At 38.5% G+C, this 20,814-nt stretch overlaps 1 protein-coding gene across 1 annotated transcript; it reads left to right on the forward strand.

Annotated features, from left to right (window-relative positions):
• The first annotated feature begins 1,266 nt into the window (after positions 1-1,266).
• LOC139736932 (uncharacterized) lies at positions 1,267-8,667 on the forward strand. Its single transcript, XM_071647606.1, has 6 exons — positions 1,267-1,390; positions 5,417-5,565; positions 6,049-6,259; positions 6,594-6,890; positions 7,656-7,776; positions 8,520-8,667. Exons 1-6 carry the CDS (start codon positions 1,267-1,269, stop codon positions 8,665-8,667), a joined length of 1,050 nt encoding a protein of 349 aa, XP_071503707.1.
• Positions 8,668-20,814: the final 12,147 nt, after the last annotated feature.

Here is a 20,814-nt window from a genome sequence, read left to right on the forward strand (position 1 = left end):
CTATAACTTCCACTGACTTACAGGCTACGTTTTGAAGGCCAGATTATGACATTCGCGCTACTATGCATGATGTATGAGTTGCTTGGGTGGCCGAACTTTTGACAGGACTTATCATTCCTACAATTTGTTTAGTTTGGCCACCAAATTTAACAATAGTTGATGTAGATATAGGTCTGTTCATATTTTTTTTCATCTTACCGTAGAATGAGATCTAATTCTTTTGAGATGTTCCTGATCTCGCAAATGCACGGTCAAGGGACGATGGTAAACAGGGAATGCTCCATTGGGGATAGGGAGGAACGTGATTGTTAGGACGTTACTCAGTAGGCCTACACTATGTAGTCGCTATATATATACGTCCACGCATGAATATTCAGGACATCCACTGCTGATTACAAATACTGCCCTATATAGTACATCAAAAACACCCAACCAAACAGAACTGATGATAAGCCATTATTATATCCTCCCTTCATATACCACCCAAAAAAGCACATTATTTTCGTGTAAGCCTTTTGTTTTGTTTTGTTTTGTTTTGTTTTGTTCGTATACAAAATACGGTAGTTTAAATGAGACAAAAATTTCTCGGTTTAAAATGTTGCCTTCAGCGCAAGGAAACAACAAACAATTGATTAAAAAAAGAAAAACGTGATATACATTTATGCAAAAATTCTTTCACCAGTCTTAAAAAAAAGACACTATTTGGGTGCACATCTATAGTTGATAAAATACGGTGGTTTAGATGAAACTGAAATTTGTCGGTGTAAAGAGTTGCCTTCAGCACAAGGGGAAAAAACAAGAACCCTGAATAAATAAAGACGTGATATGAATGAATACAAAAGTTTGTTCACCAGTCTCTGGGAAGTTCATTCACCCTATACGCTCTCTGCTGAACTTTAACAGAGATGTAAAAAGAAAACAGTACGCTATGATCTAACCTGCGCCTAGCTCCTCTTCCCTCGTTCACCTGTCATTACAGGAAGTTCATTCACCTTCTGCTTTATGTCTTATCTGAACAGAGATGTGAGAAGAAATTAGTGGGCTATGATCTAATCTGCATGTAACTCCATCAACAGGGATGCATGACTCTTCTTTAATCGCTCTTGAGACAAGTATCCTAAGCGATTCAAACTGAAGGAAATATCAATGTGTCTGCCAAACGGACTGAAAAACTAAAAATTTCAAAAGGTCTTCTTAAAAAGAAGGCCTATATAGCTCGTTCAATATCGCGGGATTCTTCGATAGAAGGTATAGTAAGCGTGCATCATGGAACCCGCAGCTGAACCAAGAAATATGTCGCAGCATCCCAGGCTACCGAGGAGTTTGTGGAACCGCCTGGCTGTAGCTCTTGGATGCTTCATGACGGCAGTTTTAGCTACAGGAATTCATGGTAAGTAGACCCTTTAGTGTTTGCAACTATCAGAAACCAGTAAAGAAAGCATAAATTGTAGGTTACGTGAAACATTGCAACAACCGGCTTAAAAAAACCCAAACTACCAATTTCTGTTGGTAATGAAATAAAATGAAATGAAAAGAAAAACACTTCGCAGTAACTGAAAAGTTCATTTCAGTATCGACATCTTTTAACGATAAATAGGCTGAAGAAAAAGGGGCTTACTCTGTCTTGTTTAATGATATAATAAAAGGTGAGGTTGATGAATTGCAACGGCAATGTATAGCTTTTACCTGTTTAGTCAGGCCATTTTTGTCCTAATACCACATAATATTGATTACTCCTCTTTATTCCATTCAGGATAATCTCAAGCAAAGGAGAAAACCATGCGCGTAACATTGTAAATCGGATGAACGTCCAAGTACATGACCATTGTATAAAACAAAAATATCCCTACGAGCTCAGTTATGATTATTATCGAATTAGCCTACACGTATCACACTTTATCCTGAGTCTCCTAATATAATGTCAGATACTATATTCATTTTTTTAAATCAAAAAGTTATTTTTGAGGATTTTTTGTGATCAGATATTAGCAGCTGTCTCTGATATGAAAACATTTTATTTGCTAGTGTAATTAGATATCCTAATATTACAGAAACATAGAAAAGAATGCAAAGCCAGTCTCCATGGAGTATGACAGGACAAGCGATGTGAGAGATTGTGCATACCGCAACATGAATGGCATTATAACGCATCGGGGGACATAGACAATTATTTTTCAATCTACACCAAATGATATCTTCTCCCTCGGTCTCAGTGGAACGATACTCTGTGATACTATGTTTGTGCCATGTTTTTGATCTATAGCATATGACAAACACAAGAGAAAATCACTAATGTAGGCCCTACATCTCAACACCAACTAGATTGGTGTGGCCGAAGCAGTACAACACGAATACTCACTCTGCTTCCTTTCCAAGACTGTGTCGGTTGGTCGGTTGGTTTGTCGGTATTCATATCTACCAAAATGAACTAATCATGGAAATGATGAATACTGTTGGATAGCCTCGCACGGCAAGTATCCTAACACGCTGTTTTACAAGTAAGTCCAGTTTACATTGTAAGTAAATTAATTTGTTACACATATTACACACACACACACACACACACACACACACAAAAGAAAGCAAAACTACAAAGTAAATCAACACAAAGGAAAAAAATACAATAAACAACTCATACATCATAAAGGTAATATGCCCAATTTTTATTTTGGAGGCGGTGGTCTGTCAGTGTGATGATTATTCTCTTACTGCTCAGAAAAGGAGAAAAGTTTAGCGAAACATTAGCAATAAAATGCCATTATTGTTAACCACGGGCATCTTGGCATTCAAGTTTCGTTATGAAAAACAAAACAAAACAGGAGAAACAGTTAGGAATCACAAACAATTATCTTTCCAATGAAAAGAATTGTCAAACCTGGCCAAATTCCATGTACTGTCTGAGGATGAACTTAAAAAGCGAAATGCCATTCACCGTTTATTTTCATGTTTCTCAAATCAATACAGCGAAATCAGACGAACGAACACAGAACTGAAAGTGTCTTTTTTTTATCGGGCAAGAATTAAAAAAAAGTTATGGAATTGAAAAAGAAAAATCACATTTTCCCCTTATACAGTCCCATTTGTGAATGAGGGATTTATAATCATAATCACGTCCCGGGATCACGTCCCAAATTTCCTCGGGGCTTGTGTAACGTACTTGTATCATAAACATTTTCATTTTAATGTACTACGGTCGAAATTTGAGAAACTACACGCCCTTATCCTTAACTGCAAATGCTCAGTTGCAAAACACTTCTATACTCGTTATCATGGATATATACTTCATTCCTTATGTCGAAAGTAATGAATGTAGCGAAAATTTGTAAGCAGGTGATGTACATGGCACACGTGTGAGTTGATGACGCCATCGCGTATCTAATTCGTACAATGGCGTATGCAAGACCTAGTGGGACCAATGTAACTGTTAAGTGATTTTTTTTTAACCATGTTTTTCCCATTTCGTATCCCTTTTTATTTTTGCTTCCATGTTGATGGGACATCTACATTTCTGCCTATTTTGGTTTTAGAGAGGCTTGGCATTCTGTCATCGCAACAGACCGTGACAAAACATGTTGGGAAAAAACTGTGTTATCATTATCATTGACTACTAACCAGTGATCTGTCATTACAGCTTTTGCTGACGTGGCCAAGTTGGCACCACAAGGGGGTACTGTGTGTACTTTGATGGGCGCTCTACCTTAACTTTACTAGCGCCCGAATACTGGGATTTTTTTTTTCATGTAAAGTAAAACATCACCCATCTCACCATATCTGGCAAACGTTCTTTTCACTCCCGTCAGGTTATAGGAAATGCAGTTATGTGAAAATACTAACAAAGTAACATCATATTCGTAAATTCAGAGTTAATAATTTGGTGGCTTTAGATAGGCCTATAATCTATCAACGCTCGTGTAAAAAGCCAACTGTTTCAAGAGTGTCTAAGAACGCGATGGAAGGTGATATTTTTTTAACACCGAGTCCTTAGACAGTTTGTTGAACCTGGCCTGGGGTTTAGATAGTGGGCTGTTGATAATAAATATCTCGCTTCTTCAGTGTTTAGGGTGCATGGGTAAAAGGCCAACGAACCGTTTTAATGCGATCGTGATACAAAGGTTGGGACAGCTGCAGGAGTTTCAGCCGCCACAGAGTACATGAGATGGCACGAGCATTATAACATCTCACGATAACCTGATGTCATGAATATGCATTTATGTACAGTAAGTACAGTTGTATAACCTGTTCAGCCCCGGTGGGGCAGAAGAAAATTCGAGACACTTGAGACTATGGCGCTCGAGGGGAGGAATAAAGTTTTGTTGTTGTTACTTTAAAAAAGTCTGGTATAGCGATCTGTTTGGTGTCAGTGATGATACATCTGACGTGATGTTCAGTTGCCACCATCTTTTCCTCTCCTCAGTAACAACTGGGGGCTTGTCCGGGAAAACCTGTTCAGCCCTTGTGGGGCAGAGAAAGATTCTACACTTGGGATTATGGCGCTCGAGGGGGGGGGGGAGAATGGAGTTGTGTTGTTGTTACTTTAAGAAAGTCTGGAATGGTAGTGATCTGTTTGATGTGAGCGATGATACGTGTGACATCCTGAGTTATCATCATCTTTTCCTCTCCTCCGTAATACCGGCTAATAGCATAGCAGAACTACTACAGTTCAATTCAGCTTATTTATTATTTATGATTTCTATTCAAGACGCATATGTGATGAAGAAAATACACTTTTTACCTCCAAAATACACAGTTTAAAGCTGAACAAATACTATTCTTGCAGTTTAGCATTTCAGCTTTGAATGCGAATTATGCTTTCGCGTGTTTTCGATCTCTATTCTCTTAGGTTTTTGGTGGTTTTTTTTTCACTCACCGTCTCCTAGGTTAATATCTTCTTGTTTGTGAGCCTGTCTTTAAATGTGTGGTGTTTCTCTGAGTTCTGTCTCTCATTCTACAATTGGTTTACCTCTGCTGGTTGGATAACGTTTGAATGACAGATATACAGTACCTGCAAGAATAAACCTCCTCCATGTCCTCAGTGCAATGAGATGTGAACGAACCTCTTTGCTTCCCGTTCCCCTTCTCCCCTCTTCCTCCTCTCTCTCCCTCTCTTCCTCTATCTATCTATTTCTCTCTCTCTCTCTCTCTATCTCTCTGTCTCTCTTAGTATTTCAAAAAAGTATGTTTTGCTTCTTTTCCCGTTCAGCATCATTTCATGTAATGTTAACAAGCTTTGCTCATTTTGTTTCTGTGCAGAGGGATTGGCATTTTCCTCCTTATCTACGTATAATAGGCCTTTTCACTGAGGTTGTAATGCTGATATCATTTTTCTTTCTGGTAATGTTTTGGCTTACCATGTCTCAAGATTTCTTCATACATATCATAAATCGTAAGTACTTTGCCTGTCTTTTGCATGTTACAGGTGACTGGCTGCTTTTCTACGTCCAGTCGAAAAAACTTTGGTGGGGAACAAACAAATTCAGCGACTCTTCCCTTGGCAGATTTCTCCCCGACGAGGATAATAGGACAGCCGGACAGAATTTAGAATTACTTGATAGATATTACATGAAGGTAAGACAATGCTGATTTATAACATGGAGAAGCAGACGAAAAAACGTGATTAGATTAAGGTGAAAATGGGAGTAATGATGAGAGAGAGGGAAAGAGGCGACAAGCCGAAAAAACCCCAAAATATAAAAGAACGACATACAAAGGTCAGAGGTCGTTATTCTACAAAATTAATTGTAATACATGTAAGATTAAAATCAGACCATCAACGTGTATTGTAATTTGGAGAGCTCACAACGTGTCATCACCATAATGCAAATACGTTTGTTTCGCAATATCAGTTTGCTCAACATTGTTATCAACTCGAGTTTGACTTGTTAAATCATCTTTTCTTTCTTTTTCTTGTAAAATGTTTATATTAACAGCAACAGAACGCTCTATTGGCAAGATATTGATTTTGTATTTTGTTTTGATGTACTTTGCCTGGAGAGTATTCGCTTGCTAATTTGACGTTTTTTCGTTCACTTTCACTATGACGTCCCGCAGGGAGTCTTGTTCTACATCATACAAAGTTTGATCGGCGGGTTCGTCATTCTTTACGGAGTTGGTGGTTGGTTAAAATGGCATTTTTACATCCAAAGACGAGAGAGGGCAGCAGAGTGGAAATGTCAACCGGAACGGTTTCTAACGCCCGAAGACGATCGCTTGGAGTTTCTCCTTGGATCGATGAACATGGCGATTGGCTCCGTTTTATCAGGTTACCGAATTTAATGATATCAAAATGGATGTATCTAGATGCAATACTTGAAAGAGGAATTGAGACATAGGCATGTTGTTCTTGAGAAGAATTGAGAATCATTTGAATATGAAAGACATATGCTCTCATTACAGCGTTGGAAACGTAAACATGGTAAATGTCTGATACGAGCACAAATCTTCACTCCAATGTCCATGAAGCTTTGTTTCAATAAGACCACTTACAAACCAACATTCTTCGATATGTGAATTTATGTAAAAGCTTTAGTGATGACAATTCCTTGTACTTATGAATAAAAGTTACATTTTCCATCTTATTTTTTCACAATTACTAGGTATTCTCGTTACGTACATCATGAACGGCGGTCCGAACAAATTCTACTACAATATTTCGGACTACGGCTGGACCTATTTTCTGCTCTCCATACCCGTCAACTACCTTTACAACGAAGCTGCGGCCTACTACGCCCACAAATCAATGCACATCCCGTTCTGGTACAAGCGCTACCACAAACTTCACCATCGTTTCAAGTGCCCCACCCCTTTCGGGGCGGTTGCCATGCATCCCTACGAATTCCTTACACTACAGTTTTTAATGGAGCTGCCGATATTCTTCGTACCAATGCACGCAGGTGATTACCGAACAGTGGCAATGTAGGGTTATTACCCTTCTGTGTAAAACAAACAAATAAAGAAAAACAACTGTGCCAACAACAAACAAATAAACATTAAAAACCTAACCAAAACAGCTAAAACAAAATAAAACAGGCAAAAACACATACAAAACACTTTCCCAGAACAAATTGCATCCTTTTTTCTTTTTTCTTTTTTTTTGCTAGGGCCTTCAAATGTCTTTGAACTCAATATCAAAGTTGTATTGGGATTAGATAACTTACTCAGATGTAGCAACTACTGTTTGAACAATATCAATGGCTTTACCGAGAATACTGTCAAGTACAAAGGTTTATTGTCTTTTTCAGTTCATGTCTCGAACAAATGTTACCCTTTGAAACTTATAAATTGTACTTGATTTCTTTTTTCCCCGAGGAGAAGTACACAGACCCCATATTCTTATACTGTATACTGTCTTTATGCATATTACGTACTTCAGCTATGTTCATGATGATTATGTCAACGCTTTACTGCCCTGAACGGTATGCCTTTTAAAGTTCGACATAAGTTTGGTCGGAAAATCAGGATATCTATTATTATGATTATCAGCTGAAATATTACAACCCCCTAGAAACTGATTACATAACTTGATATACAATACTAAATTAATCATTTAATTAATCATCAAACGACAGTTAACATGAGCATTATTGACCTACACATTTTTCTTGCAAATAATTCGCGTTCTCTCATCGTAAATGTTCGTGTGCTTTAAAATATTCTAGGTGTATTTATCTTCTGGCTGATCTACGGGTACTACTACAGCATCATGGATCACTCCGGTATCAACCTTGATGCCTTGTGGCCATGGCAACCAGCCGTCATGTTCCATGACGACCATCACAGGTATACCATGTTAAATGAACCAGTATCTACACCACTACACACTGTGAAGCAGGTTTTAAAGCGGAGAGAGATCAGGCTTGGGAGCTATACCAGACACGCAGTTAGAGAAGATAGATTCATCGATACGGACAGGAGAATGAGAAATAAATCATAAATACACGTGTGCAAGATGGAAATTTACGAATTGTAGAGAGGAAGACAGTGATGGGAAATACTTGTAGAGACCGGCATTGAATAATAGTCAACAAACATGTAATAATAAATAATGAAATGACATTGTGGAGAAGGAATTTGATGTCAATACAAGAAGAGCACTCTTGCATCAGCCCAGGCTTTATACCTGTTTTAAAGAATATGAGAAAACTATGGCCATTAAAGTGACGTGCCTGCAAAGTGGAAGGAAAAAAAATACAGGTCTCTTTTACGAATTACAAACAGTCATAGCATGTAGTGAAGTGGATAAGACACTTAACAAGAGATCAAGGGATCAAATCCCTTCCGCCAAATACATTCTAGGATAAGATGTTTGACCACTTCTCCCCTCCTAACCGAGGTGTGTTGATGGATATCTGATAATCCTCTTGAATTGTAGTGTTTATACTGACGGGGAAACCCTTATTGATTACATTCAGAGGACACATTATCGTTTTGTTTCTGTCATCGAATACTGTTCAATATCTTTCCCAAAGATGTTTGATGTAATAACACAGTTTTCCTTTAACATTTGTTTATTTTTTTTAAAGACTCTTCCACTGCAACTACGGCTTCAACACAACCGTGTTTGACAAGCTGCATGGAACACTCATGAGAAAAGACAGACACTATTCAGAGACAATATTCGGCGGGAAGGGCGCCCCCATTAGATCGAAAGAGGTCAAGAAAGGAGAGTAGACAAATTCATGCTCTCACACATTGTGCTCTGGCCCTATGTACGACAAGTAAATCAACGCAACCAATCAGCGGATGTAAATGTAGGCCTACTGGATCTTACCCGATATTTCTTTGATCAGCTGAGACTATTGAAATCTATTAAGACTATTGAATAATTGAAGACTAAGGGCTTGCCCTGGTCAGTCGGGCCACTTGAGCAGGAGTTTTAGGTTGCCATTATGGATCTTCCGGTAGCTCGGAATGGGAACGCACGGAGAAAGTTACTGTGCATAGGCAGCGAATTGCATATAAAGTAATCACACAATGATTACTGTATCAATTAACTCCATCAACACTTCAGAAGAGCTGCTTGAATCTCGATTGTGCACGTCTGTGTTAGAATACGGTACACTCTTACATACCCAAATTCTCGTCACAAAACACACGAATCTCGACACGAGTTTTACTGAAAGATAGTCATGGTTGAATTAAAGCCTGTCGTTTTTGGATAGCATTGAATTTGAAGACGAGAAAAAGGGAAATCAGTGGCTATCTTAATGACGCAAACAGTTGTCCAGTATCTTTGCTTTGCTTCGCAAGATTGTCCCATAATTTTATTTTCATATTCTACACCTGGACGAAAATCGCTCCTTTCAAGTTTCGAATGCAGACACCGAAATCCCAGCCTATAGTAACACGAATGTCCTTCTTTTTTTCTCTTCGTGCAGTTTGACTGCAGAATTCAGAAATCCATTTGAAGTATAATTATTTTAATCGTTACGACTGACAGAAATGGACAAGGTTCAAAGAACTGCGAATCGATCTACTCTTTTTGAACATCAGTCATGGTATGACATATTGTTTGTTATGTTTGTATAACAATAAACAATATAATACTTTACATGTCATAATATCAAGTATATGGGGTAACACTTAGCATCTCTATTGTCATTAACTTAATCCGCGTTCTTACGTCAAACTTGTTTCTACTGTTGTCATAAACCACATAAATGAAAATCCTCATCGGCACGATTCTAGGCTCGGAAAGAAAGATATCAACAAAGAAATAAAAACAGTATTTTTCCAAGTAAGATTGACAGACTTTTTAAGATGTAATAGGTTAGCTTGATCGAGCAATTCTGTTACAGTATATCCATCTACTGTAACATGGCATAATGATTTCTTCGCCAAAACTCTCAAATTTCTATCAAAAAAAGATATTCGTCTGAAACATGTCGTTGGTTTGTGTTTGTGTGTGTGCGTGTTTGTTTGTTTGTATTTTTTCTTTTTTTTTAATTTGAGCATTATCATGCCGTATTAGAAGTTATGAGGCAAGTCACTTCAAATGAGCATTAATTGAGTACCAAACAGAATTTGCTCGGGCATAATTTCAAGTCCATAAAAATAACAGATTTCTGAGAATGAGCTCGAATCTGGGGGATATAGAAATTCGACGAAGGGGCGTGATCATATATTTAAAGGCAGTAACCATTTACGGATTTAGCTCTGAGGAAAAAAAAAGAAGGAGGTCCATCGAGAAGATAATTACATAGTTTTTCTAATGCGGCATGGTGAGGGCAATCTGGCGACACGCGGGGAGCGACGTGTTCTAGTGAGGAAGGGATCGTCCAAGAGTCAGGCTAATTAGGAGCAATCTGGCTGCAGGGGTACAAAGGAGGGTCCCATTCCCTTTTCAGAGAGTGACGGCACATTAAGCGATTTTACGTTTCATTTGTTGCCGTCATCCCTTTCCGTGAATTTTGGTCAAGGACGTCTGTATACTATACCGATCGGACATGCAGGGTTAACCTTTATCAGGCTACATCTCCTTAGAGTAAGGCACGCATTCACCTCTTATTTTCCAGAATACTTAATGTCTCTTTCCAACTTAGCTAAGTTTAATTCATGAAATGTACGACACCCAATTAATCTTCGTTGCTATTTCGTATGCTTATATTATTGTTTACGTTGATCAGACTGTCCATGTCATAACTAATAAAACTTCATACCTTTATCATATGTGCTTTACATTGCGTCTAGTATCAAATTAGTGAGATGTCAAGACAAGGTAAGGATGTAACATCGAGCCTTTGCCTCTAGCCTCCACCCTTGAAACTGATGCAGCATATGAAATAGTGCAACAATGAAGTAACATCAATTAGACCTACAGGAAAGGCAGCCTATAGGCTATCCTGAACAAGGGAGTTGGTGTCCATTTCTGGGTTATGCAAATAGAGCTGTGATGTGTATTTCATCAATTTCTCACTGACGGAGCTGAAAATGTTTGTTTTGTGTAAGAGGAGTCTGTAAGAGGAGCGGACATCCGAAGAGATATAATGATTATGTTCCTTAAAAAGTGTGCAACAAACTCAATCGCTCGATGTGTAAATGCCGCACACGGAGGGTGAGGTCGCACGTTGGAATCAGGCAAATTGCCAACCCGCCTCTGACATCCACCGCTACTCGTCCAACAGATGAGGTCAGTCTCGACTTTTGATGGCGTCTCCATCGGGAGGCCGACGGGTAGACGAGACGAGCTGTTTATACTAACCTGATATTTACTCTCGCTTTATGTGATCTTGCTGTATTAGATAATGCTCTTGATCGTCGGGTTACTCGCTCAAATGAGCTAATTGCAGTAAATGCGTGACGCGGTGAGATTTTAATAACCATTTCAGTGAAAACGGCAGCGACTAACATTGAGGAAATTTAAACCTGCCATTACACGCCATTCATCCTGGCTTTATACCAGCTTAGTTTGGCGTAAGAGAAATGATAATCGAATTTGACTCCACTTTATGTGTAGGGAGTGGGGTATTACCTAGGGTTGATTTGACTCGGTCGTTGAGAGACTTCCGTTGGCGTAATGGACATAAAATCAACGCGTGTAATGAAACAACAAATCCCATTATCTGAGGATGATGCGTTTTAAACGCACAAATCTAATCAATGCTTTGTTCCTAATTGCCTTTAAAAATAAGTGTGATTGCAAAACAGCGGTAGTTAGTAATGACCATAGTCTGCCGTGAAAGGTATTGGCGCACTAAAAGAACCTCCGCTCTTGTGTGCAATGTTGAGTGGTCTGCAATTGTGGCCGTAAATTGAATTATACACTACATTAAAAAGTGCCCTGATTTGCTTTTCAAGGAAACAAGGATACTGTGTCCCTATGAAAAGCGAGTGAACGAAGACCATGACATTCTAGGATAATCACAAATATATTTCGTGTCTTCCTTAATGGCGTAATGTAATGTGTTCGCCGTCAATTATTAGATAACAGAGTGGACAGAGATATTTTTCGTCTTCCTCAATGGCGCAATGTAATGTAGTCGCCTTCGTGTGGATATCTGGACAAAAAATGTCATTGTTTCTTTTAACTCGACCAGGACACTGCGTGATACAGATTAATTTTGATATCCTGCAATGCATTACTCATTCGTATCAAGATTATATCATGTTACAGCGTCTTGATTAGCACTTGAATATCAATGTATCTGAAGTGAAGGAACGAACTATGGCAAGATTCGGTGATTTTGAGAAACAATGATTTATGAAAGGATTTCATATCTTTATAAGATGTACAACTTTAGGCGGATCACAAACCTATGCTGGCAATACATCCTCATCACTACATAAATCCAACCTGTATAAGAATAAAAAGATGTACTGTACCCTGCATCTTGAATGTGTAGTTAATAAACAATGTGACCATGTCATGATTATAATAAATAGGCCTCGTGTAAACTGGTATTGCAGAGCTTGTCAAAACACTATTACACGGCGTCTATATAAATCGAGAATAAACCTTCATTATTAGCACCATTTACTTGCAGAAACGTAATGATTCCTTCAGTGCTAACAGGAAGCAGGCTTTGGAATGGCCCTTTAAGCGCAGGAACAAGCAAAAAAAAAATCAGATTTATAACCCTGAGTATTTACACAAAACGTCACTTCTTCTAAACTTTGATGTCAGTAATCTCATAGAATATCACAGAAGCGCCTGCATAGTATGCCTGATGGGCACACCCTTAATCCATATACCCATCTTTATTCCGTGACTATAGTCCCTAACGGCCTCTTTAATTTTTTGATGTTTTCAGTTAGGTTTTGTTACAAGTTTGCATAATCTGACAAAAAGACACAAACCGTGGATTTCCTCATGCAACTAAAAAAAAGGAAATGTATGGATATAATCTTGTGTGTTGAAGGTCTGCCATACATAATTGTACTTACCTGCTTGTCATAATTATGCATAATTTTCCAATTGCTTTACTTCTGTACTTTGAGAATGAGACAAGCACGACAATCTCCTCTTTTATGCAGATTTAAGTTTTGCTTCCGGAAAAAAAAAAACAATCATTTTGACAGAGCCATTATCGTTTTGTTTTGTATTGTTTTTTAAATCATATTCTCGTCTTGTTTCTCTTAATTGCCTGTTCCACCTGTTGTCAGTCTTGAGTCACTTCTCGGAATATTCCTCACTTCTTGATATCCCTCCTCCCTGGTTTTACGTTTCTCTTTAAGTCTTCCTTTATCATCGTTGCCATCTGTTAAACTTCTCCTCACAACGCAGCTACATCTTCTTGATCCCCATCGCTATCGCATCTTTGTTACAAGTCTCTGAGTCCCTTTGCGCTCCTTTATGTCCCTTTCGCTTTTTCATTTTTTTTGTACTTTATTCTTGCATGCTTTTCTGTATTTACAAAGTCGATCCTCCCACTCTATTTTATCTTCTCCTGACATATCCATTAGTTCCCTCTTGCAGCTACTCTCTGCGCTCTCCTCTCATTATTCTCTCTTCTTGTCTCCTAATTTCATTCACGCTTCTGCTCCGAGCTTGCCTGCCAAGCGAAATGCCGTTTTCCTGCAGTATATATATATTCCACCATCCCACCCCTCCCCCGGCTCCGCGGTAGGACCTTGGCTTTATAATCCTCTTTTGTAAGCGAAGCGAAAATGTGTACACGATATTGAATTATGCGTGGCATTAAGTGGTTTAGGTCCAAATTAGATTAGCTTCACCGAAAGCTACTTAAGTCCCTCTTCACACCGCAATGTAAATCTAGCATTTCGGAAGACATCCGCGAGGACATTTGGCTGGCCACAGACAAAATCCGTCAATCGGAGACATGCGGCACGGTCCTCCATTGTGAGTCAGGTGTGAATGTTAGTGTTTACCACAAATTCAAATTCAAATTCAAATGATTTTATTTCCATATAAAGTAATACAAAGTAATGTACATAACGCTTACATGAGTACAGAATACTTTAAGAAATTTTGAATCACATGAGCTTCAACAAAACATGGCTATAATTATATCAACTTTATATTTCGATAAATAAACAAGTAAGCAAATACAATTTCATTTTTTTTCGAATTCTATATGGAAAAGAGGAATTCACAAGAGAAGCATAGCTTGTAAATTTTGTGTATTACTCTGGGAGATGAGGGCATCTCAAGATCCGTCAAGGACTCCATCGTATGAAAATTTTGATATCATTACGTCAGGCGAAAGAAAGAAAGGGCTATGACAAGGACAAGAATGAAAGCAAGGACAAAACAGGCAGGAAAACAAACTAAACTAAACGTCACATTGCTCTCACTCACTCTGAATCAAGTTGCTGTGTGTTAAGCACACAAGAGCTTAAAAAAAAGAAGGTATGACAGAGACAACATTTTATATGATTGCATAAACTATTGTGCCATACACGAAGTTGAAAATATCCCAAACGAACAAGATAAGCAAAGATATTGAGCTTAAGCTATAAAATTATTCAGGAAAATGTCTCCCATTGCGGTCTGATCAGGGAGATGCTATAGAAGAGACATTCAAGGTCTGAATAAAAATCCAGACTGTGGTTCATGACATACTTTGTATTCAATCATCTATTCGAACTACTATTGGCATACACATCAAAAAGTCAAACAAAAACATCGGGATAAAGTGAAATATATGTCAAATATTCAAAGATCATCGTAAATATTACATTATGCTCGATTCACTTTCGAAGCACGAAAATGTTGTAATATCAATGAACTGAAGATAAACACTGCCCTGCTTGTAAGGATGATTGGGATAAACGGTGAGGGAAACTACTGCAGGGGGAATGGATGAACCCCTCAGTGGTCTTATGAATCGGAATACCTGTTTAAAACTCACTTTCAAATGTGAAACGGGTTCCATGTAGTGCACACCTCTATCGCTTTAAATCTTGTTTTCAACACGATAAGGCGGATTTACGGCTCTCGAGTGACGGAATTCGATGGAATATTCCTCCTTAGACGAAGCAGGATGAAACCTAGAGCGAACGTGGTTGTATCTCTGTAAGGAAGAAAGAGAAAAACGAACTGAAACGGGGGAAATAAAAGAAAAACAAAACGGATGCAAAATGGCGGGATGCTGTCAAGGAATATGAAAAGGTCGGCTGCTTCTGACGTCTACATGAGGTATGGGAAGTGATCGGTGGTGATGAATGTGTAATGAGTGGATTCCATGTCACGAAGCCATTACATCCACACTTTGCAATGCTTAGTGTAACATTTCCATCAGCTGAGGAGTCAGAAGATGGTATACTACTTTCTCAGCCACCAAAAGAAAAAAAAAGGGAAAGGAAGAAAAACGTATCGTGCCTTCATTGATATTTCCAAAGAGATTGGAACGCATGACTTGCCGGGCTCGCCATAGTCAGATGATATCGCACTCATTTCTTACGACTTAAATGAAACCAAATACATTGCTTCCGCTGAAGTACACTGAGAATCATATGATACGACCCATGTGCTTCTGAAATATACTTTTCTCTCTGAAAGTATAGCCAGTTGTTTCCTATCATAGTGACACCCACTTCACTTCCGTTGTAGTTGAAAGCGATTATCTTTCTCCTTTTTTTTGTGGGCGAGGGGTATAGGAAACCTATGTCAAATTAAAATTTCAAAACAATCAGAAGAATTAGAATGTCATTTTATGATACGCTTACCCCCTTTTTTTCATTGTCTTCTTAATATTAATGATACTAACATTCATATTCATAAGCTAAGCAGCACCACTATCATTATCCACTCTTAAAACATCCGAGTCAGGACTGACCCGGAACTGGGTCCGTTGGGGTCACACACCGTTCCGGGTCAGAAATGACCATGAATGGGGCCAGATATGACTCATTCAGAGTCATGAATTGTGTCAGGGTGACCCCATTCGGGGTCTTCATGACCAAATTCCAAGTAATTTTTGACCCGGAACGGTGTGTGACCCCAACGGACCCAGTTCCTGGTCAGTTCTGACTCGGATGTTTTAAGAGTGTCATTGTTGTTATTATTACTGTTATCATGGCCATTATTACAATACCTATTGGTAAATGCATCAGAGAGAAGAATACTCAGAGTGAATTTAGGATGCATTATTCCTCCAGAGCCAAGTAAGTTATTTTTATTGTCGTCTCTCAAAGTTTATCTGTGTAATGTACTTGTCATTATTTTGATCCCGTTTACAGGTATAATCTTCAATAGTCTTGTTAACGTATTTCTTATGCCAATACGGGATGCATTCTCTCTTAATTCAACCTGCTTCTTATTAAGTATGATATATTTTGATAGAGCACAGATAGATAGACAGAAAGATAGATAAATACAAACATACAATACATACACATGCATATACACAATATGAGTGTTTGGAAATACTTGATTCACGCAAACATACACACAGAAATCCTTGCCATGTACCACGACACGAAGAAGAAAATCAACACGCAAGAATGAGGAACAGATATAGCCATGGAAAGAGACAATTTCATAGTCATTGCCCCATTCTGCAGCTGATTAAAAAAAACATGGACGAAGGTATGATGACACTCTCATGCACATCACACACACACAAACACACACACACACACACACACACATATATATATATATATATATATAAATAAATATATATATATACATATATATATATATATATATATATATATATATATATACATACAAGGAAAGAAATGAGGCGACAGCAAAAAAACAAAACAAAACAACAACAACAACACCAAAACTAATGGTTTGATGATAATAATATCGACACGTGTCGGACAACCATATTGTCGGAAGGCTTTAAAAGGTTTAATTTGCGCTCCATACTAACTCAAAACAGAAGCTGCTGTGATAAGTACTGCATGTAGCATTTAATGTCCCTTACTATAATATGTAGGTGTCATTCGACGAAATGTCTGCATTGTTATAAAAAGGAGAAGGACAGGCCCGTGCTATACAACCAAGTCCCATACGCACAAAATCACTGTGTTTAACCCGAGTCATAAGACTTGATCCCATCTCTTGAGTGTTCACCTGGTCTGTAGCTATACCTGCTTGGCTGTAAAATGCATGCAAGTTGGTCACGCATTAGTTTTCTCGAGAATTTTCTCTTTCACAGGATGAATGCGAGCATGCGGTGCACATGCTCTCCTCAACACCAACATGATTTTGCAGAAATAGTCTGGCAATCTCAAAACGATGCGACTGACAAAGAGGTATAAGTCATTCATCGTAAGCTGGAATTCTTGCCATGTTTATTTTTGAACAGCCGAGAAAATCGCAAAAATTGAAAGATGAAATTCAGTTATGAATGTAGAAATTTTAAATAACAGTACATAGAAACACAATTCGTCCCCTAGTCACCTCTGATATTCATCTGGAGTGTGTTGCATTGATTCAAGTTATTTGAGAGAGTTTGGGGGTAAATGTCTTAAGATTTTCTTTTGTTCCTTTAAAGGCATATCAGTGCAAGGGGAGACGCAACGACAGAGAAAAGAGAGATGGAGGAGACAAAATAGTAAAACACTGGCGGGAAAATAATCAGCTCCAACTTTCTCGATTGATCGTCACAGTTTCTCCAAAGTTTCTCAAGCATTTGCGGGCGCGTTATGAATGATTTCAGGTCATTAGCGTTATAACTCATATTGTCCTTCTTAAAAGATTGGTCATATAGCTTTCCGCGTTTGCAAATATATCGCGCAAAATGTGATTAACTGAATCTAGCCTGATAGAGCTTTGCATTTTAGTCATTCATTAGGTAATTTTCACGAGTAGAATGACAGTATGCCCCGTAGTTGTCAACACATACAGGTGGAAGCGAATGTTTGAATAGTTTTGTGGCGTGAAATTGTAGGGTGCCATCACTCGGCATTTCCCTGGGCTTAATCACGTCATGATTCGGTAAAGTAGTTGGCTATTTGATTTATTTCAGTGGTTTTATCTGTGCCATCACACTCAGCCGAAATTTGACGTATTTTGAGCTAACTCGGTCGTGTATTGACACCTAATGACGTCAAATGGTGAAGGCACAATGTTCCCGTACAACGACCCCATGCAGCAAACGCGACAGCATTCATAGCCGGATTCTGCGCAATGTGCGTATCATATTACAAGTTGTACTGTCAAATAACCTGAATTTTACTGTTTTCAGTGACTTGACTTTTCGCCCAGTGATCTGAGAAGAAAGAAGCGTAAGGTCACTCACTGTTTGACTGTGATGACGACGTGTTTGTAGGAAGACAAATGCTTTTGGCATGCGGACAGACCCCTGAAACATCGCCTCACCAGTGTTGACTCATTAGCAACACATCTCTGCAATTAAAACAATCCAACAGGCTTGAGCCATGCAAAGTTTTTAATGACGTTCTGGTCTTGCCTGTGCATAAATGTTCATTGATCTGATTGCGAATGGGCGGAAATTATTGAAAATAGATTATGCTTGTCTCCTGCGTTTCTCTCTATGGAGAAACTTCAGCAGTCCCCACTAATAAAATGAATCAAGCATCTTACGGTCTACCTTGTTAGGCAATTATTACACCGCATATTGCCAGACCCGTCAGTAACCATTTGTGACGGCAATTCCCAATCAGAATCCTCGGTAAGTTGATTAGTTAGGGCGATTTCCGAGGCGTTTAAGCGTCAAACGTCTAAACTGATTTACTAATCGCGTTGAGTATACGTCATACGATGTATAAGAGCCTGTTTAGACTCACACGGGGCGTCCGAAATAGCTTAATGCGAGGCGCGTAATCGAATTCAAAGCACAGTATGACAAAGCGTTATGTGCAATAAGCATGCGTAGAAATGTAGCCCCTCCCTGTGCGAGGTTACTCATAACCGAATTATTTCCTGTGATTCTTCTGTATTCACAAACATATTTGCATGTGACTTACTCGTTGAAGAAAAAAAATCAGAGTCCTCTTATAAGTGTAAAATCATTTGAGCGTGGTAAAAGAATACCCAACATCCAGGCTATTACTCCAAATAAACAAAGGTTCATCGAAAAGACGAGGAACTGATGAGTAACAAATGCATTTCCTATTATAACCTTATATACGATTCGCTATTGTGCTCTGATATTCTTTAGAGTAGAAGCTCATCTGTATTGGAAATCCATCTGAAATTGGTGTTACACTTTTGATCTTCAACACGACATTGACCGTCACGTAACCAAAGGGAAGACGAGTCATTCCGCTGTATCATATCGTTAACAGCTGAAGATTTCGGAGGCAAATATTTCGTATTGAGATAAAAAATTTAACACAAATTTCATCTGATATTTTCTGTTGAGTCTGATTTGCAGGCACTTGAAACACTTCGCATCAGACAACGCCATCATCTAGATGTAACGCAATGTCTCTTGTCCCCCTCCCCCCCCCCCCCCCCCGACATTAGTTATTCCTATACATAAATCATGTTCTGACCATCTCAAAAAGCATTTCAAAAAAGAGAGAAGAAGATTCTTCACTTTATTCACTTCCGATTTTTTTTTCTTTAGGAAAATAGATTGCAATACGCACAACCTTCTCTTTCGAGGTCCATCTCGATTTTCCGAATAATTTATTATTTCATCAGCCATGTCGAAGAATAACGTATATATCACAAACAAACAGCTAGAAGTGAGCGATTTTAACTATTTCCTCAAATTCAAGTTATTCAAGTCAAATTCATCTTATTTTTCACTATCTTAGCTTTGATCATCTTCCATCGGCTCGAGATAATATCTCTAGTCCAATTTAAATTTACCCACGTAATTTCAGTGCGGGGCCCATGATGCTGTTGAATGGGGCCACCTGTAAATGAAAATGCTTTCTCATGTGCAAAATGTCATTTAACGTTGGGCAAATCAAGGGCTTTGGGTTAAAGACCCAAAACTCATCTCTTCGGGGTATCGGAGCTGTGTTTTCAGAAGCCTCAATGAGGTTTGGAAGACAGAACTTTACTGACACACTTCCTGTATAGGTTGCCTCCTTATCGGTTATATTATGTTGTGGTGTGTTGATTAAATGCGCTTCAATTTCAATTTCGATTTGAAGTTTAATTCTCATAAAAACAAGGGATTTGACTTCACTTTTGTGCAGACGGGTTATCACATTACCATGTAGTTGAAACAGTTCCGATTTCTATATTCTTGTTTTTTTTTTTTTGTTGGTCCTCCTCACCTTATAAAAAGTTCTCACAATTATCACACGAGTTATAATCTTATTCAATTTCCCTGTCATTATCTGACATACCCAAAGCATCAACCGTTGCAACAGTGTCTTCACTTCCGTGAGTGCTCGGTTGAATTATGTTCGTTGTCGAAAGTTATAGGAAAATGCACTTTTTGGTTTAGTCACAATATCATTGTGCATGCCAATCCATTACGAAACCATTTATTGGAGAACCATATTGAGCAGAGAGCATCCACGGGAACTTTTTACCTTGTTATCTCTGGTTATGTTCTACAATGTTATGTTTCAACAGGACAAGGTAATTGAGAACTTATACAGTGAGTTTTGGTTGCCACAGTAAAGTATTAGTCACCCAAATCAGGAATACACAACCTAGCGATGCATAAAATCGCTTTCCTTCACAACTCGATGCCAATAGACGATGCTAACAGTGCTTATGTTTTTACCGCTTCGAATCTCAAAGCTGATGACACAATGGCCTCATTCGCTGATCTTTTATCAGTGCACAAGACGATCTCAGACGCTGATACCTGGAGGTTCCTGCTGGGATATTATGTGCTAATGTGATAATTCTTTACGCAAATTACGAAGATTCGGTTGAAATAAAACATGTTGAGAGCAATGCCTTACACGTGTTTGAACATGGTACTCCATATATTTCAGATTGGTATAACGAGTAGCATAATCACA

Source organism: Diadema antillarum, unplaced genomic scaffold (assembly GCF_040938485.1).
Source record: "Diadema antillarum isolate AM-2024a unplaced genomic scaffold, OU_Dant_1.0 seq00000674_RagTag, whole genome shotgun sequence".
Taxonomy (NCBI): domain Eukaryota; kingdom Metazoa; phylum Echinodermata; class Echinoidea; order Diadematoida; family Diadematidae; genus Diadema; species Diadema antillarum.